General features: G+C 39.7%; 1 protein-coding gene across 1 annotated transcript in view; it reads right to left on the bottom strand.

The window, feature by feature from the left end:
- Positions 1-1,413: 1,413 nt before the first annotated feature.
- Positions 1,414-26,070, bottom strand: part of C15H18orf63 (chromosome 15 C18orf63 homolog) — a 38,575-nt gene continuing 13,918 nt past the window's right edge. Inside the window, exons 7-11 of the mRNA XM_004654642.2 lie at positions 22,743-22,852; positions 13,798-13,894; positions 13,618-13,703; positions 10,540-10,723; positions 1,414-2,481 (exon numbers count right to left, since the gene is read on the bottom strand). Coding sequence (XP_004654699.2) covers positions 1,414-2,481; positions 10,540-10,723; positions 13,618-13,703; positions 13,798-13,894; positions 22,743-22,852 — 1,545 coding nt within the window. The remainder of the gene's footprint in view (positions 2,482-10,539; positions 10,724-13,617; positions 13,704-13,797; positions 13,895-22,742; positions 22,853-26,070) is intronic.

Below are 26,070 nucleotides of genomic sequence, written 5' to 3'. Positions count from 1 at the left end.
ACATTACATTGTTTTTCAACCATTTGAGTCAGTTAAAATTAAAGTGTTGCCCAGCATGGTGGCACATGCCTTTAATCCCAGCACTTGGGAGGCAGAGGTAGGAGGATCGCCATGAGTTCGAAGCCACACTGAGACTACACAGTGAATTACAAGTCAGCTTGGACTAGTATGAGACCCTACCTCGAACACCCCCCCCCCAAAATTAAAGTGTTAAAAACTATAACAAATACATCATCATAACATTAATAGGAATAGAATTAAATATCTTTTAATTAATTCAAATCAGGCTGAAAATTCTATTAGCTATAGGAAGAAATAGCATTTGGAAGAGAAAATGTTTTCTAGTCGTTTTTTTAAAGAATTTGAAAGTGGGCTGGAGAGATGGCTTAGCGGTTAAGCGCTTGCCTGTAAAGCCTAAGGACTCTGGTTCGAGGCTCAATTCTTCAGGACCCACGTTAGCCAGATGCACAAGGGGGCGCACACATCTGGAGTTCATTTGCAGTGGCTGGAGGCCCTGGTGCACTCATTCTCTCTCTCTCTATCTGCCTTTCTCTCTCTGTCTGTCACTCTCAAATAAATAAATAAAAATGAACAAAAAAATTTCAAAACAAAAAAGAATTTGAAAGTATCCCAATAGTTTTATGCAAAGAAATATTTGTGGGTATTTTAGTACTATGTTTGCTCTTAGAATATAACAGATGGCAGCAAGGAATAAAATGGTATTTCCAGATGTATTATTTTGTGAATTCAGTGCTAGGGACTCAGCATGATCAAGTAAATCTCAAGTTTAGTAAGTGTAGCTGGCACTGGGGTACTGTGGGAGCAAATTTAAACTTAATTATTAACCTTGGAGCTTCACTGAAGGTTTACTATCTTGGGACACTGACTGAGAAGGTTTCCGAGTGGGACACAGGCTTGCATTCACAGGCTGCTGCTGCTGTGCTGTCATCCTAGTCTGCGCAGACCCCAGAGCAGAGGGGAGAGAACCTGAGTCAGTCTTCCTCAATGCAGTCTCCCTTTGAGGTCTGTGCAGTGTTAATCAGTTGCTGTATACAGACCTTACTCAAAGGATGTGCTGTTCCCACCTCTTTCTATTTCCTTGCTAATTTTCAGATTTCAAGGAACTTAAAAGTAGGTATTTAGGGGAATCCCTAAGTATTCAAGTAATATAAGTAAACCAAACATATATCACTTCAGTTACCTGATGGATGCTCTCTTCACAGCATATTCTGCGCCTTAGGAATGACAAGAGAAATGTTAGGCTTTGATTTATCCAGGTCTTGTATCTGTATTAGATTAGAGAACATTATATTACTAATTAGCTATATTACATGTGGTTGTGCTTGGGAAGATAGCCTGCTTCTTAATTAATTGTGTTTCTACATGGTCTTGGGCAAATCATTTACACTCCTATTAAAGGTTTTTCATGTTCTCAACCATTGTGAATATTTTCAGATTAAAAGGAAATACATTCACCTGGTTCCTAGAACTGGACTGCCTGTGATGAGCAGTACAGGCAGTATGGGAAAGGTGCTTTGTAGCAGTTGCCGGTGAATCCAGACAGACTTTTCCTTTGGAACTGTGGGCAGTTCTGTTTGCCATCAACCTGTGGCCAGCAACATCAGCATCATTAATCCGACCTGCTGATTGTTGCTGCTGTAGTTGGGAATCTTCAGTTTCTATGTCTGATTCAAAAATGTGTGGCCGTCTTTTGAGTTTAAGCAACTCATGGCTTCTCCCCAGAATTTGAGTGATACATCTTCTTGTTAAGTTATCTTTCTTCTCCACTTGCATATCAATAGTGCTTTTTGTCACACTGATATTCAGGTTTGAGTGCTCTACTGCAGTCAGGGTCAGCAATTTATGTTCACCTGGGTTCATGGTTGATTTTCTGCTAGGAGAGGGATATTGCGTCTTGTATTCACAGGGCTCAATACTTTTTTCTTGCTGAGGTCTGGTGCTCTTCTGATTTAAATTTCTAGCATGCACCTGGATGTTACTCTTTGCCCTTTTTCTAATAGCTAAACCTAAATTCGGTTTGTCTCCCTGGGTTACACTATTTGTAAGTGGAAGCAACCTGGACTCTGTAGCAGCATGGTGTTTTCTTTTTGGATTGCCAGGTGCTGAGACATTTTTGCTCATCAGGCCAGGTTTACCTTTAAACGTGGGTATGAATGCAGAGGCACTGTTTCTTTGGGAGCTAGCATTTGTGTGGTGGACTTGGGCATTTTCTCTGGTGAGCGTTGACTCCTTCAAGTGAAGCTGTGATGCCTCTGGAGGCTGGGATGGCTTTCTGCCCAGAACAGAGTTTGACTGGTGGTGCTCTGAGAACAGGCCTGGTTGTGGCAGGCTGGCTGAAAGCTCCACCTTGTGGTCCACTGCCGAGGAACATGGGAGAAGACTGAGGGCCCCAGTGGCCTGTGTCAAAGAAGCCCGAAACAGTTTTTTAGTGGTCAAGTTATGTAGTTTGACTTTGTTTTCCTGAAAGGATAGAAATTAAGGAAAATTCAAAATTAATAAAAATGAAAAGACAGAAAATATAACTATCAGAATAAGAATATTAATTATTGTTACAACATATAAAGCAGGTAAAGAAAAAATATAAGTGAGTCCTCTGGTGTAATGAGTGTACTACTTATGGTCTGCACCCTTCTTTAGAGTCTACATTTTCAAGATAGCATTTTAGAATGAGGAAATAGTCTAACTACAGTGTCACTCAACTGTAAAAGCTACACACAGCTACATTAACCTTCCAGACATGCTCACACAAGTATTGGCTCTGAACGCACCTCCTCCTCTCACCACTGCTTTAGAATGTGACCTTTTCTATCTTTAAATACCTACTTCTAGGGCTGGAGAGATGACTTAGCAGTTAAGCACTTGTCTGTGAAGCTTAAGGACCCTGGTTCGAGGCTCGATTCCCCAGGACCCATGTTAGCCAGATGCACAAGGGGGCGCACGCATCTGGAGTTTGTTTGCAGTGGCTGGAGGCCCTGGTGTGTCCATTCTCTCTTTCTCTCTGCCTGTTTCTTTCTCTGTCTGTCACTCTCAAATAAATAAGAATAAACAAAAAAAATTTAAAAAGTACCTGCTTCTAGGAATCTTCCACCCGTCAACCTACTACAGAGTAACTCTTTTAATTCTCTAAGGTTTGGCCAGTAGTTAGCATTAGTTGCCATAAATATACATCACAAGATGGTGACATAGTACTTCAGTGAATGTATTCCACTTCTCTGACTACTGTAGCTTCTTGGATGATAAGAACTATGACTTACTTATTCTTATCTCTTTTAAGGTTACTCAACAATGGTGATGGATATGTCTACATGAAACCTTTAAGAATAAGTGGAATTTGGGGACTGGAGAGATGGCTCAGCAGTTCAAGGTGCTTGCTTGCAAAACCTGGCAGCCTGGGTTTGATTCTCCAGTACTATGTAAAGCCAGATGCACAAAGTGGCTCATGTGTCTGGAGTTCGTTGCAGTGGCAAGAGTACTTGGCACACTCATTCTCTTCTCTTCTTGCAAATAAATAAATTAAATATTTTTTAAAAGGAGTAAGTGGAGCTGGGCATGTGGTGCACACCTTTAATCCCAGCTCACAGGAGACAGAGGTAGGAAGATTGCCATGAGTTCAAGGCCCCCCTGATACTACACAGTGAATTCCAGGTCAGTCTTGGCTAAAGTGAGACCTTACCTTGGGGAAAAAAAAAATAAAAAAGAATAAGTGGGGCTGAAGAAATGGCTTAGTGGTTAAGGTGCTTGCCTGCGAAACCTAAGGGCCCATGTTCAACTCTCCAGATTCCATGTAAGCCAGATGCACAAAGGTGAGGCGGGCACAAGGTCGCACATGCCCATCAGGTGGTGCAAACATCTGAAGTTTGATCAGGTCAAGAAAAGGAGATCTTTTCCACCTCAGTGGGCATGGCGGACTGCTGCTCACCCTCCATTCTATTCTTCCTGTGTGTGTTCTGAGACTAGAGTGTGGAAATCCCAAAGTGACATCTTTTTTAAAAAATGTTTTTATTGACAGCTTCCATACATATAAACAGTAGACCATGATCATAATCTCCTCCCATCACCTTTCCTCCTCCTGAGTTCCACCCCACCCCAAAGAATCCCTTCTTCTTTTCAACTAGTCTCTCTTCTACTGCTGTCATCCTTCTTCTCTCTCCAGCTATGCAGGTCTTTGTAGGTGGTGTCAGCCACTGTGAGGTCATGAATATCAAGGCCACTTTGTGACTGGAAGGCAGCATTGTAAGCAGTCCTCCCTTCCTCTGGCTCTTATTTTTTCTAACACCTTTTCTACAATAGTCCCTGAACCTTGAAGGGTATGATGGAGTCAAAATGAAATTTTCTGTTTTAAATTTAGGGTTTGGAAGGAGGAAGTAAGGTAAAGCAATACTTGTGCTGATTTTACTGAAACATGTAATTATGAATGCCTTCACTGAACTCAGTGGTAATAAGGCAGAATATGAAGTATCCACTCAGTAGATTTGTGGGTGACCAGTGCAGACAGAACATAAGGCATATACTCTTCAGTTACTGACTGTATTAGGCAACTTACCAATATACTTCCCCATATACCACTGCCCTTGCCCTTTGCATGCTGTACAAGCATTCAGATGCTGTCGTGAGAAGCATTCCAAAAGTTGGTTGAAACTCTGCCACAAGGACACGTTTTATTAAAAGTGATGGAAAAAAAAAAGTGACAGAGTCACTCTGGATAACCAGTTTATTCAGTCCTTTTACAGATATATTTTTTTTATTTTTTTGTTCCTTTTTATTTATTTGAGAGTGACAGACAGAGAAAGAAAGAGGCAGATAGAAAGAGAGAATGGGCGTGCCAGGGCTTCCACCCACTGCAAATGAACTCCAGATGCGTGTGCTCCCTTGTGCATCTGGCTAACGTGGGGCCTGGGGAATCAAGCCTTGAACCAGGGTCCTTAGGCTTCACAGGCAAGCACTTAACCGCTAAGCCATCTCTCCAGCCCCCTTTTCCAGATCTTTAAATAAATGCATTCAAGAACTAAATTGGCATTAATTATAGAAAACCTTGAGTTTTATAAACTAATTTCTAAAAATCACCATTACTAGAGACACGAAAACAAAAACTTACTTTCAGCAGATACATGTAAAGATAAATTGCTTGTATTCTGACATAATCTTTTCTAGATTGTCTCTAGGCCTGAAGTATATTTGTGTTCACACCCTGCTTCTTCATCTGTCTTAGAAATATAACTCTGGTGAAGTTTCCAGGAGATTGTTTTGCCCTCTAGCTTTTCAATATATTATTCACTCATTCTTTTAATTTTTAAAATACATATAAAATAGCCCCAAAGGTAAACTTCTAGGTTTCTATTCAAAACTTATAAAAAGAACAAAAAGGGCCTATGTAAATAGCAGATGAGATCATAAATAATTCACAGCACTTAAATATATGTAAATGGTCAACAAACCAAAGCTTTGTGAAGTTGTGAAACAATTAAGGAGCACACGTTTTATATGTTATTTTCTAGGTATCATTGGAAAATGCAGACTAGTCGATTTTTAATTTTGAAAATTCACATATAATATATGTAGCTTTGTCCATTAATGTAAAGTAATTCTAATTAAGGTTCAGTATTATTGGGGTAACTGTTAAATGAGACTTGATTTAAAATCATTGATCAAATATGCTTTATCTATTAAACTCTATTTCTATGTATGACACCACCTTAGTCACTATATGTCTTGCTTAAAGCTGAACAAGAATTCAGTTAAGCTGTTATCTACCCACAAGCTTATAGAAGTGTTGGGTTTAGAATATGAGAAGAATATTAAATGACAGGACATACAGGAAGCAATGGTTCAACATATGGTACATTCTCTAGGATAAATGCTCCCATTTTCTAGCAAATAAAAGAATGAGTAAATAATCTAAATTTACTTTGTTTACATTCTAATTTAACAAAATACCTAAAAATATTTTTTTAGATAATAGGGAATTGAGAGTAAACTAGAATTTAGTCATATTAAAGAACTATTAATTTTACTAGGTATAATAATGACACTGGGGTTCTATTGTCTGCCTGCCTGCCTGCCTGCCTGCCTGCCTGCCTGCCTATCTATCTATCTATCTATCTATCTATCTATCTATCTATCTATCTAAAATGCATGTGTGTGTCAGTGTGTATCAGTGACTCACACATTTGCGTCTGTGTGTAGAGGCCAGAGGAAAACATTAGGTGTGGTCCCTCAGGAATGCTATCCAACTTTTTTTGTTTACTTTTGGGACGGAGTCTCTTATTGGCTTGAAGCTTACCAATCAAGCTAGACAGTCTGGCCAGCAAGCTCCAGGGAGCTATCTGTTTCTACCCCCCTCAGTGCTGGAATTACAAGTACACATATAATGCTTAGCATTTTTACACAGCCTCTGGGGATCAAACTGAAGTACTTACGCTTGCAAAGCAAGCACTCTATTAACTAAGCCATCTCCTCAATCCTACAAAAAATATGTTTTAAACATTCTTGTGTGGTGGAAGTCCTTACAGGAGAAGTAACATAAACATTCCTGCTAATTATCTTAAAAATTAGCTGAGTTTAAATCCTCAGGAGGGGATATACAGGCCTGGCTATTTTGGCCCATGAAGAACTCTGATAGGCATTTTGGCCTCTGGTTTCCCAAGGGTTGACCAAGGCCACACGGTCCCTGCTTTGCTGCACACTTCTTTTAAAAAATATTTATTTGCAAGCAGATAGATAAGAGAGAGAGAGAGAATGGGCATGCCAGACCCTCTAGCCACTGCAAACTCTAGATGCATGTGCCACTGTGCATCTGGCTTTATGTGGGTACCGGAGAATTGAACTTGGGTCATTCGGCTTTGCAGGCAAGCACTTTAGCCGCTGAACAATCTTTCCAGACCTGCTGCAGACTTCTTGCTTTGCCCAGTCTGCTTCTTTCCAATCATCTCCACAACTGTTGCTTCCAAGAGCCATTCTGACAAGCACGGTGTGCCCTAGATTCCGCCCCAGAGCGCTCCCAGAGGCCAGTCTGACAGGTGCTCTCATCACCACCACTGCCACCTCACTCCAATAGCTTGCCTCAAATTATGCAGTAGAGAGGGGGATCTACACATCCTGTCTGTAGAGCCTGAGCTCTGAATCAGAAATCTAAGTTTTCTAGTTGCTGGGTTAAGATATGAATTTGATGGATTTTAATTCTACTTTGGCAATGTATTAACTGTGTAGCATTGTTAAAATGCTTCTGTTTTGTGGCTTAGTTCCTTCTGTACAATTGTGAAAATGATTCTTTGCAAGTGACAATGCTGATCACTAATTGAGGTAACACACACACAGGCAGTTGGCAACAGACAAGCAAAATAACTACTTATTGCTTGGAGCAATATGAAGACCTGAATTTCCAGTTAAGTGTTACCTTACATTTATGGAGCAAAACCTCACAAGTATAATGTCCTGGTTTATATGACTAGAACAAACATAGGCTTTAAGTATTAAATATTCAATGACTATATTAAATAAAAATGCATGACAGGGGACTGGGGCTCAGTAGTTAAAGGTGCTTGCTCACAAAGGCTACAAGCCTGGGTTCAATTCCCCAGCAACCCACATAAAACCAAATGGGCATTTATTTGCAGCAGCAAGAGCCCCTGGTGTACATATACACACATACTTGCAAACAATTTTTTAAAATGCGTAACATAATTATAAATCTTCAAAATAATTCCTTAGATTGGGACTTAACAAACAACTTAGTTTTGAAAAATGTTATGTCTGTCAAAATTTTAAGGTTCTTAGAGATATCAATTGATACTTATTCACCCACATTCCCTTCTCATAAAATGCCATTGTCTGTAGACACTGTTTAGCTAACTATAATGTGTTGTGGGGGTTGTGGGGAGATTGGCCCTTGACCCAGTGAAACCAAATCCACAGGCTGGCCAGTGACAAGTGATGTGGCTGGCCAGGAGGCCTGACAAGATTAAAGGTCTCAGACACTGGCCATTCTGAATTTCAGTTGAGTATTAGAAAGAGAAAGAAACAATTAGCACAGCAACAAAAGATAAAAAATGACTGAGGTATATGTAGCATTTGGTCATAGAAAGCCAACACATGAAAGCTCAAATCACTGGAATAGTAAAAACTACAATAAACAAACACTGTGAATCAAGACAGACAAACATGAAAGAGAAAGTGAGGAAAGAAAGAAAGAAAACAAGTAAGCAGGCAAGCAAGACTGAAGCACATGTAGATGATCTCTAGAGATGATCTCTAGAGTGTTCTTGGTTCCTGTTGGGGTTCCAATGTAGTGCTAATATAAGCAAACCCCTACAAAACATAGCAAAGCACTCCTTATTACTGTAGCAATAGTTGTTCTTGTCCATAAGAGCAAACAGGCTTATCAGCTGTAGTCTTATACAAATTAAATTCAAGAGACGCTCTATACGTCTTAATGAAACATAGGTACTTTCCCCAAATGGACTCATGGTGTCTTATGACAAGGCAATAGTGTCTCCTGTTGTCCCTTCCAATGCACTACATGGAAAACCCTGAAAAAGATCCAACAGGCATTCAATTCTTCTTATCCCTTTTAGATAACATGTGAATTGAGCCACATAAAATATTAAGTTCAAGTCACCATGAAGACAAACAAATTTAAGTTTACATATCTCTACTATGGAGTAACAAAATACATAAGGCAAACACTGAAAGTAGGAGAACCAAAAATCCCCAATTGTAGTGAGCGATTAGGAAGGACACACCTCTCAGAAACTGACAGATTACAAGGTAGCACTAAACTACACTACACAAGAGAAACACAACTAGAAAATGTTCATACATTAGAAAATTAAGAAAGACACTTATAAGCAACCGAGGGATCAAAAGACCCATTGTGATAGAAAGGTGAAAATATTTTGAATAAATGATAAAGAAATAAAAGCTTAAAAAAAGATAGGCTTGAGACACACAAGAATTTTCACAACAGCATTAGTATAAATATCCATCAAATAGAACCAATCCAAATTTTAATCAATAAAAATGTTCTGGATGCATAAATAAATGACTGTATAATCACAAATAAATCCTACATGGAAATGAAAGTGAATGGACACAGTAAGCAGAACTCCCTGAGTGAATATTGCAAACATGATGCTAAGCAATGAGAGCACGTTCTCCATGACTTCTTTTGTATAAATTCAAAACCAGGCAAACTACCTCATGCTCTTTGATGACATATACTTCATTGATAAAAATACAAAGAAAACAAAGAACATTTCCTGAAGGAGTCAAAGCATGATTATCTTTCTGTGCATCGTTCAGGAGGGATGTGAGCAGGAGGCTGCTTTTGGTTGCATGGACATTTGACAATTACTCACAAGGTGGACATGTGGACGCAATCTGTGTGTGGTCTGTCACCATAAAATAGATTTAAAATGCAAGGAAACAAAGTCAGAGGAAGCAACTCTACTTCAAATTTTTCTAGCCTCACTAAAACTTAAAACTGAATTGGATTTCAAGTTAGGCCTTCCGAATTTTATTCTGACAAAATAGCACTATCCCCAACAACCATTTCTCCTTTCTCTGGTCTACCAGGTCTACCAGCAGACAACCAGGCACACTAGTTTCTTACTGCACCCAATCTTGCTACAGACACTGGCCACTGCTTTCCTGCTGCTGCAGGTTTCAGGGAACATTTCCTGGCTCCATGTAGTATATAGTAACCACTCACCTTTTACTGAACAGGCCTGCACTGATACCCAATGCTCTAGATAAACACCTTCAAAAGATTCCCTCTTGAAGTGGACCTGAGGAGATAAACGACCCAGCACACGCCTCCCTGGCCCCAGCTGAAACCACAGAGGAATTGGGGAAATGAGCAAGAGTGCTCTTTTCTTAGCTAACTGGATATCAGCACACGAGTGATAGAGAAAGATACTGAGGACACTCAACACCTACCAAAGCAGACATCCAGAGGCTCCTAAGTGCCCATCACTGAAGGAGACTTAACGCTCCCAGCATGGCTCAGAGAAATTTGTGGAAGAGGGGGACAGAAAGATTGTTAGAGCCAAAAGTTGGGACATTTTGCACAGAGACATTGCCTCTCCCCCTACAATGCATGACCCACAATCCCCATGGGGTTGACCTGTATCCCCAGAGAGGAAGACCTCTCAGAAAAGGGGCAGGAATGAGGGAAAGTACAGTGCCAACATGTGATGTTTACATACTAAATATGTCCATATTTAATAAAACATTCCAACCTTTGAAAACAAGATCCCTTCTTTAATCTCCAAAATCCCAATTCATTTATAACCTTGCTGTGAGTGAAACATTTCAAACACCAGCTGGTATGTTTTATGTTAAACATAATAATAAGACATGCCAGAGCAAATGGTTAAGTAAAGTAATAACAAGTAGCATTCATGAAATGCTGATCTGAGAAAAGTCTTTGCCCAAGGGTTTGGGTGTTCCACCATGAACACAAGGCATACAAGTAGAAAGAGGTGACCGAGTCTCGCTGGGTGAGATAAAAACACGTCTTACCTGTGTCTGAGGCTTGCTCAGGTCATGTGTGTAGTAGCATGGTTTGTTTGTCATCTTTACGGGATAGCCGCATATGTGAGGCAGTTTGGATTTTAAATCTGAAAGAAAGCTTTTCAATACGCCTTCCAAATCTACCCTTGGGAAGAACTGAATGGGCTGACTTCTGATGCAACTGAGAGGGTACCTAAGCAAAGTTAAGGAACTATATGATGTTTCTTGTCTGTCAGAGACAGCACTTTTTTATATTAGACAAGTATGAAAATGGCAGTGCTGATGTTGGAGAGGTTGATCAGCAGTAAAAGGTGCTTGCTTGCAAACCTTAACAGCCTGGGTTCAATTCCCGAGTATGTAGGTAAAGCCAGATACACAAAGTGGTGCATATATCTGGAATTCATTTGTAGTGGAACACCCGTTCATTCTCACTCTCATTCTAATTTTCTCTCTGTGCTTGCAAATAAATAATATCCTTAAAATGGCAATGTTGAAAAGACACACATAGCCAAATTCTGTTTTTCTGTTGCATATTCCACATACCCAAGGCTAAAAAGTGTGTTTTTCCTGGGCATAGTGGTGCATACTTTTAATCCCAGCACTTGGGAGGCAGTGATAGGTAGGCAGGCACTGTGAGTTTGAAGCCAGCCATAATTACACAGAAAATTCCAGGTCAGCCTGGGTCAGAGCAAGACCCTACCTTGAAAAAAAAAATCTAAAAATCAAACTGTGTGTTTTCTCTCAGGAGTCTTCATTCCTTCTACTTTTTTTTTTTTTTTTCGAGGTAGGGTCTCACTCCAGCCCAGGCTGACCTGGAATTCACTATGTAGTCTCAGGGTGGCCTCGAACTCATGGTGATCCTCCTGCCTCTGCCTCCTGAGTGCTGGGATTAAAGGCGTGCACTACCACACCTGGCCATTCCTTCAGCTTTTAAGTTTATTCTTTCTTCTTTTTTCTTCTCCTCCTCCCCCTCCCTCTCCCCTCCCCTCCTCCTCTTTCTTCTTTTTGAAGTAGGGTCTCACTCTAGCTCAAGCTGACCTAGAATTCACTAAGTAGTCTCAGGGTGGCCTCAAACTCATGGTAATCATCCTATCTCTGCTTCCCGAGTGCTGAGATTAAAGGTGTGCACCACCACATCCAGCCTAAGTTTCTTCTTATTACAAACAATAACTACATATTTCTGAGGCATAGCATGTTGCTCTGGCATGACACAACTGGACAATTCTTTGTGCCCTTACTATATGGTGTTCCATGTGACCTGGAAGGCCAAGATATTCCAACAAGGGTTTACAAGGAATTTACCATGGTTCATACAGATTATTAAAACAAATGTAGCAAACAGTGAGTTTGTTCTTTCTCCCAAGAGCAGTGGAAAAACTCAGTACACAGAAAAATACCCATCAATGATATCCAAACTCTGCAGTCTCTTTTTCCAGTAAGAACTATTCTAGAGTCATGGAAGAATGTTTTAGCAGCTATAATGAGAAGGAGTAACTGGCATTTGCAATCAGTCTTACTGTGGATATCTGAGTCAGAAAGCAAAGTAGAGATGCCTTCTTCCATTTCTGAATTTCAGCTTGTTCAACTACAAAGACTGGGACACAATGGCGAAATCAGGGTTAATTCAGATTTAAGAGCTTCACCTGAGCACTGTGCTCTTTTCCTATGTCTATTTTTAAAATATATTTTTAAAAATATTTATTTTCATTTGTTAGTTTATTTGACAGAGAAAGACAGAGTGGGTGCACCAAGGCCTCCAGTCCCTGCAAACGAACTCCAGACACGTGCGCCCCCTTGTGCAACTGGCTAACATAGGTTCTAGGGAATCGATCTTTGGCTTTGCAGGCAAATGCCTTAACCACTAAGCCATCCCTCCAGCCCTCCTATGTATATTTTTTAAAGTTCTGTCAAGAAGACAATTTCCCTAAATCAATGCAGTGTATTAAGTGCAAGCCAGTTCTTATAAAATTAAATAATCTTCCAGAAAGAAAAGTCTTCAAGTAACTGGTTTCTAATTTAACCTTTTCAATAGTATCTTAATCTACCACTGGAGGGAGCTCTTGGCTAAGGGCAACCGTACCATTGTTTCTTTTTCCTATTAATAAAACAAAACAAAACAAAACAAAAAACCAGGGCTGGAGAGATGGCTTAGCGGTTAAGCGCTTGCCTGTGAAGCCTAAGGACCCCGGTTCGAGGTTTGTTTCCCCAGGACTCACATTAGCCAGATGCACAAGGGGGCTGGAAGCCCTGGCGCGCTCATTCCCTCTCTATCTGTCTCTCTTCCTCTCTGTCACTTTCAAATAAATAACGAACAAAAAAAAATATTAAAAAAAAACCAAAAAGCCTGTATACTACTTAAAATTTTTCTTTTGTTTTTTAAATAGTTGCATAATCTTTTTAAATTAAAAAAAATAAGAGCTAGGCATGGTGGTGCATGCCTTTAATCCCAGCACTAAGGAGGCAGAAGTAGGAGGATCACCATGAGTTTGAAGCTACCCTGAGACTACAGAGTGAATTCCAGTTCAGCTGGAGCTAGAGTGAGACCCTACCTTGGAAAATAAATAATAAATAAGAGGGAGTGTGTGTGTGTGTGTGTGTGTGTGTGTGTGTGTGTGTCCCCGTGTGTATGTGTGTGTGCCAGAGTCTCCTACCACTACAAACTCCAGATACATGTGCCACTTTGTGCATCTGGCTTTACATAGGTACTAGGGAATTAAACCCAGGCCATCAGGCTTTGCAAGCAAGCATATTTAACCACTGAGCAATCTCTCCAGCCCTGCAATAGTCTTTAGTGGAAGAAATCCTTATAGCTTGGCATGATGGTGCATGCTTGTAATTGCAGCACTAAGGAAGCTGAGGCAGGAGGATGAATAGTTGAAGGATAGCCTGGGTTACACAAGCAAGACCTTATTTCAACCTCCTCTCCACCAAAAGTGGTTTCATATTAAAGGCAACAAAAAGTAACCTTACTAACCTCATCCTTCAAACAAAACCACGTGTGGAGGTAACAGACACGGGCAAGTGGCTTCTTTAGGTAACAGAGCACAGGGAAGCAAAGCTATATCACAAGTGATGTATAAAGGATATGTGAAGGGCTTTTCTCTGATCATTTTGAAATAGATGTTGCAGTATATTTTCATTTCTCCACAATCTTCTGGAAGTTTATAACCATACTATAAATAAAACATGAAATTTAAATTATCCTAGAGAAAGCTAATCTTCAATTAAATAAAGTAATTTCTAAGTAATGTATATTTGTATTCCTACCATATCATCCCAGTGCATCTGGAAATCTTCAAAGGAATGAAATGGACAGTCCGGGGGTATGGTATGAAGAATATTTATTATTTGTCCCATTTTCATACTATGAAAAGTAACATTTGACAAAATATTGTAAAGACAATGCTTGAATATAGTTTGATAAGTTAACTGTTTTAGAGAATATTCAAAAAGACAGCAATTATCTCTACCCATATATAAGCAATCAATGAATCATTTGCCCCTAGTTCCATACTGAGTGATATTAATCCTTTGTCTTGACATGTAAAAATTACATTTATTTGTTATGTATAGCAACATGCTTTAAAATATCAGGACTGTAAAATGCCAAAATCAATCAAATTAATATGTACATATTACTTTACATATTTACCTGTTTTGGTAAGAATACTTAAAATCTACTTGGAGTGGTTTTCAAAAACACACCTCATTGATGTTAATTATAGTGTCTGTTGTACAGTCCATATTTTTAATTCTCCTGAGATTCTATATCATTTGGTCATCTCTCTGTTCCACTCTCATAGCACCACCCCAGACCCTGCAACTACCATTTTACTGTTTTTATGAGTCCAACATTTTAGATTCCATACATGACATTATATAGTATCTGTATAGCTTATATCACTTAATGTAATATCTCATAAGCTCATCTACATTGTCACAAACAGCAAGAGTTTCTTCATTGCTAAGGCTGAATTGTTATTTCTTAGGGCATACATGTCACATCTTTATTCATTCCATCATTGATAGATACTAAGGCTGTATCTATCTCAGCTACTGTGAATGTTACAGTCAATATGGGAGTACCTATACATACTTACTTCTTTTGGATATATCAGTAGTAGGTTTCCTATATCATATGAGAATTCTATTTTAATTTTTTTGTTCATTTTTTTAAAAATTTTTTATTTATTTATTTGAGAGCGACAGACACAGAGAGAAAGACAGATAGAGGGAGAGAGAGAGAATGGGCGCGCCAGGGCTTCTGGCCTCTGCAAACGAACTCCAGACACATGCGCCCCCTTTGGCATCTGGCTAACGTGGGACCTGGGGAACCGAGCCTCGAACCAGGGTCCTTAGGCTTCACAGGCAAGCGCTTAACCGCTAAGCCATCTCTCCAGCCCTGTTCATTTGTTTTTTTGAGGTAGAGTCTTGTTCTAGCCCAGGCTGACATGAAATTCACTATGTAGTCTCAGGGTGGCCTTGAACTCAGCGATCCTCCTACCTCTGCCTCCTGAGTGCTGGGATCAAAGGCATGCACCACCATGCCCAACTCTATTTTTAAGTTTTTGAAGAACTTCCATATTGTTTCTCAAAATGACTGTACTAATTTACATTCCCACCAGTAGTAGGCCTGGGTTCCCTTTACTGCACATGTAGTACTTATCTTTTTAAATATTTTTAATATTTTTTTGAGAAAGCAAGAAAGGCAGGGAAAGAGAATGAAGGGGTGTGCCAGAGCCTCTAGCCACTGCAAATGAACTCCAGATGTGGGGAATTGAACCTGGGTCTGTAGGCAAGTGCCTTAACCACTAAGACATCTTTCCAACCTTCATTTAAAATTTTTTTAAATGGCCATTTTAACATAAGGGAGGCCTTAATTTGTATTTTTGTTCTTCCTTCTTTTTTTTTTTTTTTTTTTTGAGGTAGGGTCTCTAGCCCAGCATGACCTGGAACCCTGGAACTCATTCTGTTGTGCCACATTGGCCTTGAACTCACATCAATCTTCCTACCTCTTTCTCCCTAGTGCTGGGATTAAAGACGTGTGCCACCAAGTCGGGTTGTTTTCTTGCTACTGAGTTGAGTCTTCTGTATATCTTGGATATTAGTCCTGATATTGACTGTTTGACCCCCTTCTAAATTCTTGCTTAAATTTAAAGGCCATTGTAATGATTTTAAGAGATGAGAACTTTACAAAGTGATTAGACTGAGGGCTCTGCCCTCATGAGTAGATTAATGCCATCATCTCAGAAGTGGGATTCCTATAAGGAGCTTGGTCTCTTGTCATCTGAGTCTCTCTGGCCATCTCTTTGCTCATGGAATGAGGCAGAAAGTAAGCTCTCACCAGAACCTCACCTGCTGGCACTTTCATCTTGAACTTCCTAGCCTCCAGACCATAAGAAGTAAATGTGCATTGTTTTAACTTACCCAATGTGGTAAGTTATGGATGTTCCTCAATATATTCTGGATTCTATTAAAGTCTGTATTTAGATTTGCAGCCACCTGGCTGGAGATGTCACTATGGGTGGATCCTAATCCAGCCCCAAGGTGTGGGGTGGATTTGGAAGTTCTGCCCAGAGTTCTTCAAGTGCTTGCTTATGCTGGTGATGGTGTTGGTATCTCTGTTCAGGACTGTGAAAATGGATCAACTTCTGTCAAGGAACTTCCCCTGTATCTGTAAGTTTCAACAAATACCCCTTCCTCCATAACTGTGTCTGGTCTGGAGGTTCATCACAATGACAAGAAGCTGTCTACTACACCCAGTATCTGGCATTCTGTTATAGCACCATAAAATATTGTAGGATAACATGGTTTAGAAACATAGAGTGTCATCATTCTTTGACTGTTTCCTTTGCTGTGCAGGAGCTCTTTAATTTGATGTAGTGCTGCTGGTCCATTATACCCTTGTTGGTTTTGGGGGGGTAATTCTTAAATCACTGCTCAGACGAATGTCATGAAATTCTTCCAGTAAGTTTCCTTCTAGTAGTTTGATATAGTTTCAGGTCTTGCATTTAAGTCTTTCAATCATCTTGGATTGGTTTTTGTATATAGCATGAGCTAGGAGTCTGATTTCATTCTTTTAAATGTGGTGATATAACTTTTTCAATGTAATTTATTAAAAAGAATATCTTTGTCATTTTGTCTTGGTAACTTTGCTGAAAATTAACTTATCATCAATACATGAATTTATTTCTGGGCATTTATTCTAGTCATTGGTGTATATGCCTGTTTATATGCCAGCATCACAGTGTCTTAAATATTCATGTTTTGAAGGACAGTGTGAAATCAGAGAGGGATGCCTCCAGGATTGCTATGGCTCAAGACCCTTTATTTCTACATAGACTTGATTTTTTTTTTTTTTAAATGGCACTGCACTCTTGGTAGAGGTTGAATTGAATCAATAGCTTACTTTTGGTATCACGTAATTTTAGCAATACTAATTCTTCCAGTCTATAAATGGGTTTTCTTTCCAGTTACTTGTATCTTCAGCTTCTTTCATCAATGTTTTATACTCTTTCACTTTGGCTAGATTTATTCCTAGAACTTCTTTTTGGCAGCTGTTCTGCAGTCAAATGCTCTACCCATGACTTCTACCCCCTTCAGCAGTTATCCTGTGTGAGATTGTTTTATTTTATTTTTTTCCAGATTGTTGCTAGTATATGTAGAAATGCTACTGATTTTTTTTTTTTTCGAGGTAGGGTCTCACTCTAGCCCAGGCTGACCTGGAATTCACTATGGAGTCTCAGGGTGGCCTCAAATTCACGGCGATCCTCCTACCTTTGCCTCCAGAGGGCTAGCTGATTTTTTTTTTTTTTTTGAGATGAGGTTTTTCTAAGCAGTCCAGGCTAGTCTTGACATTGCAGTCCTCCTGTTTCAGCTTCCCAAATTGTTACAGGTATGAACCACTATGACCAGATGCTATGAATTTTATGTTCTGATTTTTTATGACTTAATTGAATTTTCTTATTAGCTTTTAAGATGACATTTTGTGTCTCAATAGAATTTTCTTATTAGTTTTTAAGATGACATTTTGTGTCTGGAAGAGTGCATCATAAGGAGTCCTGCCCTTCTTTTGGCTCTTACATTCTTCCTGCTACTTCTTCCGCAATGGATCCTGAGCCTTGGAAGGTGTGATAGAGATGTTTCAGTGCTGAGCACTCCTCTGTCATGTTTTCTCAGCACCGTGTGCCTTTTGAGTCATCCTAGAGGTCACTGGCATCTAAAAAGAGAAGCTTCTCTAACCAAAAATAAGAGTAGCATTAATATATGGGTATGAACCTTAAGATAAGTGCTTACTGGGAAGTTTGGTGAGCATAATATATACACTTAGCCAGGCCCAAGCAGGCATTACACCCCAGGGGTCATGACTTCCTCCATTATGGGTTTATCAATACCAGGCATGTATTCCATCTGGTGGATTGGGCTGGTTTCCCCAGTAACAGACATGCTGCTATTGTACCCATTGGTCCTGCTGGCCAAACTTAAGGCTTGTAGTGTCCATTGTTATCTCCACTGATGACTTCTCTTTCTCCCATGGAGTTACATGCAGCATGGCATTTTCCAACTTTTTGCCAGCTGGTCTACATGGAGGAGGTTTTCAGCTCATTTCTAGAAAAATTCCTCCATAACCTTGCAGCTCAAGTATGTGGAGTCTTCAGCAGTAGGGTCTTACCATCTATTCCTTGGGGGAAACCAAGAGCCTCAGCAATGGCCTGTAATGTTTTGGGAGTATCAGTGACCTCCCTGGTCAAAACACACTGAAAGGTATTCCATCTCTGGCATTGAAAATTTTCTAGTAACAATTTATGACTTCTGGGTGCACCATTGTCCAAAAATGTAGGTTTCCATGAGACTTATTTGTACCCTCTTAGACTTTGATTACCCTCTCCCACCTGTCCTTTACTCAGTCTCTTACCTTGTTTCTTCTTTTGGTAAGATTTACTAAGGGTTTATCAATCTTGTTTTTCCTTTCAAAGAACCAACTCATTGTTTCATTGATTCTTTGTATTGTTTTTGTGGTTTCTATTAATTTCTTCTCTAACCCTTATTATTTATTCCTATCTATTAATTTTTGGTTTGCCTTATTCTTCTTTTTCCAAGGCCTTAATGTGAAGCATTAAGTTGTTTGCTTGCAACCTTTCTAATAATTTCTTAATGTAGGCACTTAAAGCTATAAAGTTCCCTCTTAGGACTGCCTTCATTGTGTCCCGAAGGCTTTGGTTATGTTGTGTTCTCATTGTCATTTGAGTCTATGAATTTTTTTGATTTTTTCTTCTTGATTTCATTGACATAGTCATTCATCATTCAGTAGTGTACTGTTTAGTTTCCCTTTGTTTGTTTATGTCTATAGCTTTTCTCGCTATTGATTTGTAGTTTAATCCCACTGAGATCATATAGAGTGCAAGAAATTGTTTCAGTTTTCCTATATTTGTTAAGGTTTGCTTTGTGTTCTAATAAGTGATATATTCTAGACAAATTCTATATGCTATTGAAAAGAGTATGTATTCTGCAGCATTTGGATGAAATGTTCTGTAGGTATCTTGTTAGGTTCATTTGTTCTATGACCTCATTTAATCCAGATGTTTCTATTTTATTTTTTACTGGGAGGACCTGTCGATTGATGACAATGGGGTTTTGAAGTCACCCATTACAACTGTGTTTGGTGTTACCTGTGACCTTAATTCTTTTTTTAACTAATTAAATTTTTTTTTGAAGCAGGGTTTCACTCTAGTCCATGCTGACCTGGAATTCACTATGTAGCCTCAGGGCAGCCTTGAACTCACAGGGATCCTACCACCTCTAGGCATGCATCACCATGGCCGGTGGTGACCTTAATTCTAATAGTGTTTGTTTGATGAAATTGGGAGTCTCCATCTTAGGAGGCATATATGCTTAGAATTGTAATGTCCTCCTGTTGGAGTGTTCCTTTAATCAATATAAAGTGATGATTTTTTAAAAAAAGATTTGAGGGAGAGAATATGTGCACGCCAGGGCCTCTAGCCACTGCAAACAAACCCCAAATGCATGTGCCACCTTGTGCATCTGGCTTTGAGTGGGTAGTGGGAATTGAACGTGGGTCCTTAGGCTTTGCAGGCAAGTGCCTTAAATGCTGAGCCATCTCTCCAGCCCTTTGTGATCTTGTTTATCTTTACTAATGTTGAAGTCTACCCTGTCAGATATTAGAATGGTGACCCCTGGTTGTTTCTGTAGGCCCATTTGCTTGAAATGTTTTTCATCCTTTCATCCTAAGATGGTGTCTGTCTTTTATAGAAAGGTGAGTTTTGTGGAAGCAACAAATAGAAGGATCCTTCTTTTTAACCCAGTCTGCAATCCTGTGTTTTTTGATTGGGACATTGAGGCCATTGACATTAAGAGATATTGAAAAGTGTTTATTCTTGGTATTCTTCTTGTTTTGCAGTTTTTCCTTTACTCTCTTGGATTAAATATTATCTGAGTATGGTTTATTATTTCCTGTTTCCTTGTGTGCATGCTTTTCTTTCTCTTTAGCATGGAGGATCCTTTCAAGTATTTCCTATAGAGATGGTTTAGTGTTCATATATTCCTTTAAGTCTGTTTTTGTTATGGAATGTCCTTATTTCTCTATCAATTTGAATGGATAGCTTTGCTGGATAAAGCAATCTTGGTTGACACTTAACCTTTCAGAGCCTGGAATACATCATTCCAAGCCTTTCTGGTTTTTAAAGTTTGTGTTGAGTAATCTGCTATTATGTTGATAGAGTTGCCTTTGTATATGACTTGATTTTTCTGCTTTCAGTATGTTTTCTTTGGTTTGTGTGTTTTGTAGTTTAATATGAAAGCAAGGTTCTTTCCTGACTTTTGTCTTGTTTGGCATTCTATAGGCCTCCTGAATCTGTATTGCCATCACTTTCCCTATTTGGGCAAGTTTTTCTTCTATGATTTTGTTGAGAATATCTGCTATGCCTTTGGATGAAATTCTTTTCCTTCTACAATGCCCTAAATTCTCATGTTTGATCTCTTCATAGTGTCCTGAATGTCTTAAAATTCCCATTCATGCCTTCCTAGTAGTCTTTCTCGTTATTGGACTGTATTAGCTCTGCCACCTAGTTTTCTAGTTTAGATATTGTCTTCTCCTTGGTCCATTCTACTGGTGAGACTGTCTACAGAGTTTTCTATTTGACTTGCTCTGTTTTCCATTTCTAGTATTTCTGATTGGAATTTTTTCATTATTTCCTTACTCCTATCTTGTATTTACTTTGTTTCATTAAATTGGCTTCCTGTGTTCTCTTGGGATTCCTTCACGAGTTCGTTTTCTTCTTTAATTCCTTTCATTTCTTTGAGCATAGATGCAAGGGTGGGATTAAAACAAACAGATAAACGGGGCATAGTGCTGCATGCCTTTAATCCCAATACTTGGGAGGCAGAGGTAGGAGGACTGCCAGAAGTTCGAGGCCACCCTGAGACTATATATTGAATTCCTGGTCAGCCTGGATTAGAGTGAGACCCTACCTCAAAAAACAAACAAGTAAAACAAAACCCAAACCCAGATAATCTAATAAAGCCAAAGTCCCTAAGGGTGTGTGTTGCCCCACACCCTTAATCTTGTCAAGTGGGAGGTTGAGATTTCTGAACTGAAATGGGTTCTGAGTCAGCTTGGGGCCGAATCAGACCCAGCCCCCAATAATGATGTAAGAAAAAGACAAAAGCCCTATAAATTAGGAAGCATCAAAAGCAACAATAACTAATACCAAAATACAGCTTGAGAATGGGAATGCCAATGAAGATTATGTAAAACATAACCTGGCCTGACATGGAAAGAGATATTAGCCCTTCTAGTGCAGGCCTTTGTGTTAAGTAGGCCCTGTTACCTTTTGGGATGGGTTCCAATCTCACCAATGCTGAGTACCTATCTCTATCCCTGTTATGCTGTGGATCTGGTGTTCTGATCGACTGTGATAGATGCTGTGAGGCTGGGGGTTATATGAGTTTGCAGGTGGTTTGCTGCAGCATTGGTATTTGGGGGATAGGAGACTGCAGTATACCTAGAGTTGTACCAGAGTTGCTCAGCTGGTTCCTGCTCTTTTCCCTTTCAGATTTCTTGACTTTGTGAGAAGGCTGATGTGAGTGAAAATTCCCTCCACCTGGTTTCTGCTTCTGCTGGGCAGATGTGTGGATCAGGCCACATTCTGGTCATTTTCTTCCTTTCTAGAAGATCTAAGTCTCTCTTTCTCTGCTGTGGTTGAAAACTTATACACCTTCACCTTTTAGTAGAAGGGTGTGTTCTGCTGTTTTTCTGCTTATTTCCCTCCTTAGGCTGGTTTGGCATGGCTACTATGCTGCCATCTTACCTGGAAATGCTATGTTAAATCTTAGTCACTTGAATTCTTGGGAAAAACTGAGTTGAACGGATGTAAAAAATATGCCAATTAGTAACACAAAATGGTAAGTAAAAAAACAATGCCAAGCCAGGTATGGTGATGCATGCCTTTAATACCAGCACTTGGGAGGTAAAGGTAGGAGAAACACCATGAGTTTGAGGCTAGCTTGAGACTACACAGTTGGCTCTAAGCCTGGGCTACAGTGAGACCCTACCTCAAAAAATCAAAAAAGACAAAATATTGCCAGGTGTAAGTGTGCATAGTACTAGGGAAAATATCTGTTAAGAGTTGAACAAGGGAAGTTGGGCGTGGTGGTGCATGCCTTTAATCCCAGCACTCGGGAGGCAGAGGTTGGAGGATTGCCCGTGAGTTCAAGGCCACCCTGAGACTCCATAGTGAATTCCAGGTCAGCCTGGGCTAGAGTGAGACCCTACCTCGAAAAAAAAAAAAAAAAGAGTTGAGCAAGGGGCTGGAGAGATAGCTTTGTAGTTAAACGTGCTTGCTTACAAAGCTTGATAGCCTGGATTTGATTCCCCAGTACCCATGTAAAGCCAGATGCCCAAACTAACAAATGCATCTGGACTTCATTTGCAGTGGCAAGCAGCTCTGGTGCTCTTATTCTCTCTCTCTTTTTCTGTGTTTATTCCTTCTCTCTCTTGCAAATAAATGGATATATTTTGAAAAAGTTGAATGAGTCAAATCACATCTGTTCCCCACCTAAAGTGCTGAATCTTCTGAAACTATGAACCAAAATCAAATTTTTCCTCCCTTGAGTTTCTTCTGTTGGACACTGTCATTAGAACAATGCAGAAGTAACTATTATACTATGCTAGGTATTACAAACTGAAATCTCACCTTGGCAAAATGTAGCACCAGTTGTTCAAAATGGAATGCGTCTCAATGACGGCATTCTGGTTGGCATGAAAATTCTCCATAACACGCTGAGAAATTTCAAACTCCATCAGCTTTTAATTGAAATAAGATTTCAATGTATAAGTACACCAAAGAATATCACAGAAAAGAAACCATTAAATACATTATGTTTTTAAATATTATTTATGGAATTATTTTTATTGGCACACAAAACACTAGGCTCCATTGCAACATTTTCTTCAAACAAATTTTGCTTGTTTCCCTTCCCTTTCTTTCCCCGATTTCCTTCCTCCTGTGTCCTCCCCACACTACAGCCTCCCTTCTTTCATGTTACAAGTGCTTTAGCCCCACTCCTTTCTCAATACCTTTTGCTCCCTTCTCATGTTTTCATGTAGTTTTACAGCTGGTACTCACGTTCACCTTCCCTATTTACATAACCTTTCCCAGTTCCATCCACTTTCCTGAAAATGCAGAACTTTTTATTTAAGAGATATGGACAGAGAGATGAGAGAGAGGAAAAGAGTGAGATGAGGGCCTCTAGCCACTGGAAACTACAGAGGCATGTGCCATCTTGTGCACCGGGCTTACATGGGTACTGGGGAATCAAACCTGGGTCCTTTGGCTTTGAAGGCAAGTGCCTTAACTGCTAAGCCATCTCTTTAGCCCCCAAATGCATATTTTTACACAAAATACTGGATCATAAACAAAATTTATTTAAGTTTTGTTGACTCATGCACATGATCAAGTCAGTTCTTCAGCACATCTTGCCTCTCTAGGAAGAGGAAAGGAGACATAAGAGGAGGACAGAGCATTGGCTCTCTTCTGTCCTCTACAAGTAGAAGTATAGGGCCTGACTTTACATTAATGTTTTTGCACTTGTATGTGGTGTGTGTTTGCATGCTTCTGTATGTGTAGGTGTGCATGCGTGTGGAGACTAAAGGCTGAATGCAGTGTCTTCTTCAATCACTCTTTACCTTATTATTTCCTGAGACTGTCTTCTTACTGAACCTGGAGCTCAGCGAGTCAGTTAGACCAGACAGTGAGCCCTAGACACTGCCCTGTCTCCACCTACTTGGCACTGGAATTCAGGCGTGCACCAATGTGCTTGAGCACCCCTGTGCTGAGGACCTGAACTTGGGTCCTCATGGCATGCTAACACTACTTACTGAGCCATCTATCTCCCCAGCCCCTTACTCTATACTTCAAACAAAAGTTTAAAGATGGAGTTAAGATGGTCTTATTCCAACTCTATCAACTAACATAATAAATAAAACTGCAATTTGAAGAGATAGCCAAAAATGCAAAGCTTAACAGCAAAAACTTAGTGATAAGAGAAAAAAGAATTATCAATGAAAGGTATTAGAGTTTAGAAAAGGCAAGTCTCAGAGGAATAAGAGTGACAATTTGAAGAACTGAATGGTATGGAATAGTGTACATATTCCATAGATTTAAAAGGTGAATTCTCTCAGATACCTTCTTGCCGGACACGGCAAGCATGCCATTTCAGGATCATGAGGAATTGAGTGCTTAAGAGCTGCTTGACACAGTTCCAGCCCAGCTCTCTCTTCCTTGAAGTCCAGTGTGGCCCCTCTATAGAAAAATCTTTGGCTCTCTACGCTACAGAAATACGTGGTTTTCTGTATAACATTTGTCTTTCACTGTCTTTCACTTGGTGTCCCAATCTCTAAGTTTACTTTTCCAGTAAAAATTGGTGTTGGTAAAGTATTGGTCAATGTATCTGAAAGAGGCTCTTGCATAGAATTGGAAAAACAAGAAAATGGGTCAGAGATAACTGTTTTCCTTAAAGGCCTTAAAAAAAGTCAGGCATGGAGTACAGTACACTTAGGAGGAAGCAATGAACCTCCTGGAACAATGTAAAAATTGTTCTATGACTAATTTTTCTAAATGGTGGCAACTGCAACAAACTATGACTCTTTACCAAGAATCCTTAACAAGAATCCTTAAGAAAAACAACTGAAGTTAAAAAGAGTTCAATCGAGCCGGGCGTGGTGGCGCACGCCTTTAATCCCAGCACTCAGGAGGCAGAGGTAGGAGGATTGCCATGAGTTCAAGGCCACCCTGAGATGACAGAATTAATTCCAGGTCAGCTTAGACCAGAGTGAGACCCTACCTCAAAAAAAAAAAAAAAAAAAAAAAAAAAGAGTTCAATCAGGGGGACCAAAGTCTAAGTATTGGAGGGATGTGAAAAGGAAAATTCAAAATAAATGATTGAAGGATAAATGGATCTACTGGATCAGTGATTAATGATGGGAAGCCCCATTTGTGGTTGTTTTGCCTCTCACCTTTAATATAGTAATTGAAAGTAGAAGTTCAGGAAATCACGAGTGCTTGATCGCACATATATGGGGAAAATGTGAAAACAGTTAATCATTATAGGGGCCTGATGACTTTACTTGAGGTGAATAATTATGGGATTGTTTGATGAAAAGGAATAACAAAATATTTCTATGAATTCTGTGAAATTGTACCTTTCTTGAAGTTTGTTCTTACATGACATGATCAGAAAATAAAAGACTGAGGCTAAGAGCTGTGGCAGCAGAGAAGTAGAGAAGCAAAGAAGCATGGAAGCATAGAAACAGAAAAAAAATTGAAAAAGGAAAAAAATAGAAAGATAGAAAAAGAAAAAAAAATAGAAACAGAGGAGGAGGCAGAGAAAGAGGGAAAAACTCAGCTGCCTTCAGCATTAGACTGTCAGCTTGCACCAGAACTTGACTTCGAGTCGTTGTTTCGCCGCTCCCTTTCACACCTCTCTTCCGGGACCCTCCTTCAAGCCAGGGCTGGACCCCGGCACCTTCTTTTCATCTGAATTCTTATTAAAAAAAAACAAAAAACTAAGCAGTTATTTAACCACTGTACGTATGAGAAAGAAATGGTAGATGAGACTACCCAGAAGGAGTGTTTTGGTGGGGACCTTATCTTTCATGTTGAGATTTCATCAATAGGCAATAAAAGGCATGGCAGATTTTTAAATATATATTTTTTAAAAATTATTTATTTATTTGAGAGCGACAGACACAGAGAGAAAGACAGATAGAGGGAGAGAGAGAGAATGGGCGCACCAGGGCTTCCAGCCTCTGCAAACGGGCGCCCCTTGTGCATCTGGCTAACGTGGGACCTGGGGAACCGAGCCTCGAACCGGGGTCCTTAGGCTTCACAGGCGAGCGCTTAACCGCTAAGCCATCTCTCCAGCCCCATGGCAGATTTTTAACATGGGGAAGGGATGTATGTAAGATGAACTGCATGGAGAAGTGAAGGCCATCTAGCCATGTCACTGATCTGGCTGGTTAGG

Source organism: Jaculus jaculus, chromosome 15, assembly GCF_020740685.1.
Source record: "Jaculus jaculus isolate mJacJac1 chromosome 15, mJacJac1.mat.Y.cur, whole genome shotgun sequence".
In the NCBI taxonomy this organism is placed as follows: Eukaryota; Metazoa; Chordata; class Mammalia; order Rodentia; family Dipodidae; genus Jaculus; species Jaculus jaculus.
The sequence above is the reverse complement of the archived record's forward strand: the minus strand, read 5'-3'. Positions and strand labels throughout refer to the sequence as shown.